The 7,392-nt window shown below is 38.3% G+C and overlaps 1 protein-coding gene across 1 annotated transcript in view; it reads right to left on the bottom strand.

Annotated features, from left to right (window-relative positions):
• Positions 1-5,083: 5,083 nt before the first annotated feature.
• The window catches only part of LOC111224460 (protein furry homolog), a 42,314-nt gene continuing 40,005 nt past the window's right edge, over positions 5,084-7,392 (bottom strand). The window contains exons 59-61 of the mRNA XM_022748953.1: positions 6,917-7,027; positions 6,605-6,810; positions 5,084-6,504 (exon numbers count right to left, since the gene is read on the bottom strand). Coding sequence (XP_022604674.1) covers positions 6,246-6,504; positions 6,605-6,810; positions 6,917-7,027 — 576 coding nt within the window. The 3' untranslated portion in view covers positions 5,084-6,245. The remainder of the gene's footprint in view (positions 6,505-6,604; positions 6,811-6,916; positions 7,028-7,392) is intronic.

Genomic DNA, 7,392 nt, shown 5'->3' with positions numbered 1-7,392 from the left:
TTGAGTTAGAGACTGTATTTTTAACTGCTTGATTAGTCATGCTTATTTCCTCTTTAGTGTCATGGTCTCTGTTGATGGGCTGATCACTAAACGTCCTTTCAGCTTCATTCTCTTCAAGGAGACGCTTGGCTCTCTCTAGGTTGGCTGAAGAAATTTGTATACCCCTATTTGAAGCAGTTTTGAATCCTGATGCATGGACGGAAGAAAGAGAAACTGTTGTTTTCTCTGGGAAACTGCCATTAACTTGACTATTGAGTGGAAAGCAATTAAGGTTATTTGCGGTTCCTTTTGCACTGCTGAGGCATTGTGTTGATGTGCTCTGTGTGTGCAACTCATTCTCTCTGCAAGGGCCCAGTGTCTGGCTTTCCTTTATTGCGCTGTGCAGCTTGGCATCAGTGTCAGCTTCTTGTAAAATATCATCCAAAGGATATTTTCCATTTCCTGTGTTTGTAGATAGAAAAGAAGCAGTCGTGTGGATACCAGCTTTACATCCAGTCCACTTCTGACTTTGACCAATGTGCTCCGAGCTGGGAAGAATACACAATGTTGTCGTCAGGTGAGTGTCATCTGTAACAGCAGACTGGAATCCACTGTCACTGACGGTGCCCTCATTGATGGAGTAATTTTGATTAGTGTTAGAAACATGTCCTCTGTTACCGACACCTTTACAGTCCTGGTTAACATTTGTTTGCCTTGCTTTCTGTTTAGCTCGTCTCATGACTGACAGACAAGCCGATGAGGAGAAGCCATTTCGAGGAGTATCCTCTGCTACTTCACTTACTTTACTGGGGTCTAACATTTGACTGAAGTCTTGTGCAAAATCTCTGCAGAGCTGCGACATGTCAAGATCCTGGACTTTTGCTTGTACAGAAGTAGGTAGATTTTCTTCATTTTCCTGTTTTTGTATCTCATTCTCCCTGATACTGCAACAGTCTGTTTCACCTGGTGCTTTCCCCAACGGCTTGGCTTTGTATCCTGAAAGAAAGCATGACAATAAAAAAGGATAAATTCAGTCAATGTACAAAAATAGGTTGTTTCCATGTTGATAAAAAGTGTATATCATTTTATCTAAGAATACTTTTACATGAATAAGTAATGTGTTACCAGAATCTGGAATCCCTGGTAGTGGGTCAATCTTCTGAGACTGGGTTTCTTTTCCTTGAACTTGTTTTTTTGAAATCTCAATAGTGTAAATAAATTTTCTCTTTTTCTTAGTAAATCCAGAGTCTGCAATTTTCAAAGGTGGCCTGACCAGCTGGCCAGAATCAGAGTCATTCGGCAGTTGTTCTGTCAAAATGTTCTTAAAGACACCTCTGTGGATCTCAACATCATCATGATGCAGCGAGTTTCCATGGTTAACAACTTGTCCAACGTTCATATTTTCAAACTTGGTGCATCCACTTCCACTCTCTTCAGAGGTGTTTGTCACCCTTTGATCTTGTTTTGAAAGGTGTTTCTTTTCGCTGCCACTCCCTCTCATGGAACGGCCAGAATCAGAGTCACTCGGCAGTTGCTCTGTTAAAATGTTGTTTTCCACTTGTGCAACATGACTGTTATCATGGCAAGAAGAATCTACAGTAAAGGGAGGAATTTCAGATAAACTCAATGGAGACCACTGGGTAATCTCAACATCTCCATTTTTCACCGGTGGGGGAGAGGAAAGTTTGACAGGTTCCCCCTCATCTGTTCTCTGTTCACTGGAGACAGCATTTTTTGTAGATGACATGTCTGTAGAACTGCAGCCATGTTCTTTTGTTGGAATGATTTGCTTCCTCTTGATTCTTTCAGTTTTCACTTTCCTCAGCGCTGAACTACTGTTGGCGAAAAATACTGAGAGAACATTTTCAGCTCCATCAAGAACACTCGCAACTGTGCTGTGTATTTCTCCATCCTCAATGGCATCTGGTAGCTTCTGTCTCCAAACACTCTCACCCCGAGTCTGGGTGGAATTGTGGAACTCTGGATTCTGATCAGACTCTGGGGAAACAACACCTGTTGATTACAGACCAGCAATCAGTATTATTTTACATGTTGCATCTAAACACCTGTGCAAAATAAGTAAATCTGTTGCAATGCATAGCTTTTTCATTCATGCTCAGAGCTACTGTGCCATCCTAAATGTGAGCAAATTGTAAAGGAAAAACTCATTACCTCGGTGAACAGTGGGCACGTCATTGTTTTTGGGTGATACTGCCCCATCTCTGGATGTATTTGAAAGAGAAGGAAAAAGCTTCCGTACAAACTAAAAACAGGTAAGAAAGAAAAAATGAGCTTCAGAAGAAATTTCAAACACCTAATTATCCCTATGTAAACTATAATGGTATGCCTTGTCCTTTAATTTCACAGTAACAATCACTTTTGATTCCTTGATTCCTTATCTTTTCGCATTTCAAACTACAGACTTGGCATTCTGTAAAATTTTACAAATTAATAAGATAAATATACTGTATGTCTGCTGTATATTGGGCTGGACAAATTACTCACAACAACATTTTTGTCATCAGAAACACTCATTGGGCAGGGACTCTCATCTGTTTTAGCTGTAACATTAAGAAGACACATGATTAGTTAATAAATCACTCACACACACAAAAAAACAACTGAGTCATTAGCTTACATAAAATCAGGGTGGACAGCACAGCTGGTGGGGTATTCAGAGAACTGGTCCATGATATATCAGGATGAATCTGTGCACCAAGACTTTCAGATATTTGCTTGGCATGGCTGATCTGTCATTCATACAACAACACAAAGAGGGCAAACTTTAATGTTATCCATTACTCCATATTCAAATACTGGCATTTACTGGAGGAAAAATAACATCACTCTTTGATTTAATACACTTACTGGGGAGGTAGGAAGCAAATCTGTACAAATGACAGAAGCAAAAACAGTAACAGTAAACAGTAATGATTAAATCTTTATTTGAAATGTAATTCAAACAGGTGGAATACAGATTAATTTGCAGCTCACCAAAACTGTCCTGACTATGAGGCCGGACTCCTGGGACCCTAAAAAGAACAATACCGACAATAAAAAACATCAGTGAAAACACAAGTAACTAGGGAAAAATTAACTTGAAAATAGCTCCATTAGCACCAACTTAACAATGTGTGGGAATATGATTTTAGTTGTGTATGTGAGTCTTTCCTCAAAGCACAAATCTTCACCATCAAGAGTTATATCCAAAATCAGATAATGACAAATCACTCAAGATAAAAACACAGTTTTTAGCCATGGCAACCAATAAGAACTATGCAAAAAAATTAAGAATTTCTCTTTCAAAAAGCACAGGTAACTAAGTCTGTTGTTGCACTTACCCCTCTTTTGACATCTCAAACAAACATGGACTTTGTGTTGCCGTCCATGGCAGTGTTTCCTTTTCTAAAGGTGCAGCACAGAGAAATAATATGTTATAGATGTAACCTCAGGAAAGCTTATCAATGCAGACATAAGTAGGTTACTACAAATTAGAATAACATATTTAAAATGCCCTTTGCAGACATCCAATCCCGTTCTGGATACATTTATTGTGATAGAAATTTTTGATTTATATTACTACATTAGTCAACGGTCAAATTGTGATCAAACATTACCTTGTTCAACAGTGAAGGACTGCTCATCTTCAGTTTCAGGCGACACAACTCGACTGTGTCTGAAAACTTTGGGTGTTGAAAACAGCTGACTGTCAAGTGCAGTTTTGTTGAAAGGCGTTTTAAAATTTCCCTCTTGGTTAGCACAGATGTCGTCTTGATCAGAGACACTTCCCTCATTAGTGAACGCTTGAGCTGTCAGTATATCAAACCAGTCGGGGTCCAGTGGTCCCAGCTCTAAATTGGGAAATAAAAAATAGCTTACAGCTTAGTATGAAGTCCGCCAACTCCAAAGTACAGTGCATGTTGTTTTGAGTTTTGTGTTTGTATAAAGAGTATTATTTGGTGATTATGCAACTGTGTGTACAAGTGGTGGAAGAACATCATGAACACGTTTGTAATGCATAAGAACAGCCATGCAACAAGAACAACCTTTGTGCAGCTTATAACGTTCACACTTATTTTATATTATATTAAACTGCACTGACGTTAAAAGTCACATTTTTACATTGCAAGTTCACATAACTCTTATCTTACCTTTCCAGATTTCATCTTTGAAGGTGTCGTACATGTTTGTTGAGGCTAAGTCCATTCCAGGTGACTTGTGTAATCCCTATGGGTTTTCACACGGCACACCTGAGGAGAAATAGTTTGCATCATGCTTAAACGCTAAATTAGAAAGCAGAAACTGACATAATCTGCAACAAATTAGCTTTAAGATCGATGGTGCGATACCTGGCTTAGAATGGGCATGGGCAGTCTGCTGCTACTTCCGACCACACGTTGTGTGGCTGCTACTCAACTACGTTAGCTAACTTGATAATAAAACTGCTTAAAACAAATTGTCGAAAGGGTAAAATTAGCTAACGTTTGAATCACAGCCGTAGCCCGTGGTTGCCAATGTTTAGATGATACTACATTCAGGTTAATTTACTGCTAACAGCACTCATTGGCAAAAAGAAATCAGACGGCAAAAATAGATTTGGCTTTCGAGTTACACTAACTTACCATGACGGCGTACGAGACTCTCGACTTTCATGTTGCGATGAAATTTACAAAATGTTGACAACGGACTACAAACTATGCGATAAAATGACACAGAAGTGTTTACAGCGAGTCAATCCGCTAGCTAGTTACTCCCTGCCACGAAAACAAACCTCGCGCGCCGCTCACCGGAACTCAGCTCGATTTCAAAATAAGAGTCTTGTGGAGATTTCAGTTTATTCTTTAGATATTTTCAGTGTTTACATGAATATTAGATTTCCTTTGTAGCAATGCACGGCAATTATCATGAAATTGGTATACATTTTTGGGTACGTTAATTCCCAAAATCTTCCCTTTCAGGTAAACCTTTCTGTTTGTATATACTACTACTACTACTAATAAAAATAATAATATTACTACAACTACTACTACTAACTATAATAATAATAATAATAATAATAATAATAATAATGCACAAATTACAACATGAAACCACAGTTAAGAAATGTTTTATTTTATAAAGTTTTATTTTTATTGTTACATATGTGTACAGAACACCAAAGTACAGTACATTGCAAAGGCAGTAGTATTTACAAGGCAAGAGGCTACACCATCAGTTCCTGTGGAAGCTTTACAAATATGTAACTATCTCTTTTACTCTACATGCAACTCAAATTGTAAGTTCATAAAAATACAATCTTATGAGTTTGAGCAAAGCCCCCATTGCACTATGTACAATTATTCAGTTAAAATAGTTTTCTGTATTTGTTCATAAACATTACTATTACACTTTATAGTACATATAATTTGCAAGCTTGGCAGGTTTAACAGATGAAACAAAATATTTTTTTTCTATAAATCTAGTCTGATAAAAGTACGTCTTTCTCTTGCAAATAATATAAATAATTTACCTAATTGCTAAAAGCTGCACAGTTAAAAGGTACAGTAAGATGTTTTAAGTAACAGATAACCCACATAGACGAATGTAGGTTTGGTAGACATTACAGTAGATTTGCAGCATGTGAAAGTAGTTTATGTGAACAACTTATATAAATCAGTATCCATAATGCCATCTATGATGGTCGTCAGGTTTAAATTCACACACTCAAGCACCTACACACAACACACACAAACATACACACAAAAGACCCAAGACTTGAACCAAGTAATGAGGCCTCCCTTTTTCTTTACCAACAATGTTCATGTTTTCTAATGATGTGATATTCAAATACATTCTTTCAGGATACAGTAAAAGTCTTCCACTTCCATGAAGGATTGCACATTTTCCCTTGACAATTAAAACAACATAACTGAAAGAGAATCACTTTGGTATGTCATTTGTTAAATGTGAAAGTTGTTGACCTCAGTAGCAAGTGGTCGCTTTGTGAACATTGCTATTATTAGTGCAATAAAAGCCTAACTTTCTTTAGAACGGCAAAGTCACTCGTGTGTCTAGAAACAACAGTATTGCTGCACATCGGAGGATCTGACTTTATGACATTCTGATGTACTCTGAGCAAGAAGAGGAGGAGGTGTTTGGTTATTCCCAAGAGAGCAGAGTGCTTGTTAAACTTCTGAGATGATAGCAGAAACCCCAGACAGGACCAGAGTCTAGGGTTAGCACATGGTACTGTGCAGGAATGACTGTCACACACTGCCAGACTGCCATCAAAGAGTTGAGCCTGAAACCCTGGAGTCTGGGAGAAAAGCTGTGATGGCTCGGTAGCCCTGGGCTCGTCTGATCATGTCCCGGATCTCTCCATTAAGTTCCATCAGCTTGACAGAGATTTCTGTCAGGTCCTGCTTTGAGCCCACCAGAGCAAAAGTTCCTGTTTGACCCAATGTTTGATGTCTGAAGTAGATATTCAATAAGGTCTGGATCTCATCCTCAGACTGGCTGCCAAAGATGTCGTTAGGCCACATTGTTCTGCAGTGAAAAAAAGGAAAAGTTATTTGTTTGACTATAGCTATTTATTGAAATAAAAACTAACTAATTTACAGGGAAAGAAGCATTTTGTTTTTCTCACCTGCATTCACGAATGTAGCGGATGGCTGCTGGAAACTCATTGTTCTTCAGACACTCCAGGATGGCTTGCACTGCGGTCTCAGAGGAGCTAAAGGTGGGCTCAGAGCAGGAACTCTCACAGGCCGCAATCTCATCATTTGTCACTGAGGCTGCTGCTACCCTCAGGTTGCTCTTCAACTCATTTAGCTCTCTGGACATATTTGTCAGCTAAAGGTTGAAATATTAGATTAATATTATGAAACAGGGACATGGATTAGATGATGGGTGTCATGATTCTGAAAAGAGAAGATGAGCTAATGCATGATGGACCTACCTCGGGAATAGAGCTTATTGCATGGACCTGTTCAATCAGCTTACAGTAGGACTGAAAAAGCAGCAACAGCTGAAAGTGGAGTTTGTAGAGTCTTTGACAGAGCTCCAGTTGCTGGAAGTAAAAGAAAAGTGGTTGTTGGCAAAAGGCTTTTTCATTTTCATTACTTCATTATTTCATAGTTCTGCAGTTGGTGGATAATAAACACATCTAACTACTGTAGGACTACTTGTAAATCTATGTTTAACCTGCTCAGTTATTAAGACTTTAAAAGAGCTGAGGATGGGATTACAGTATGCTAGATTTGCTTTTTTAAATAGAAAAGACAATTTACAACAACAAAGAGAAACAAGCCGTATCCAACTTACAGCCAGAGATTCCATTTGCTACAAAGCAAGCGTGTTAGAGGACAGAAAATAAGTAAGGAAAAAAGAGAATCAAAAGAAGGACATGCAATTCCTCATTATATCTATTTAAAA

Source organism: Seriola dumerili, unplaced genomic scaffold (genome assembly GCF_002260705.1).
Source record: "Seriola dumerili isolate Sdu_G_001 unplaced genomic scaffold, Sdu_1.0 BDQW01000134.1, whole genome shotgun sequence".
In the NCBI taxonomy this organism is placed as follows: Eukaryota; Metazoa; Chordata; class Actinopteri; order Carangiformes; family Carangidae; genus Seriola; species Seriola dumerili.
The sequence above is the reverse complement of the archived record's forward strand: the minus strand, read 5'-3'. Positions and strand labels throughout refer to the sequence as shown.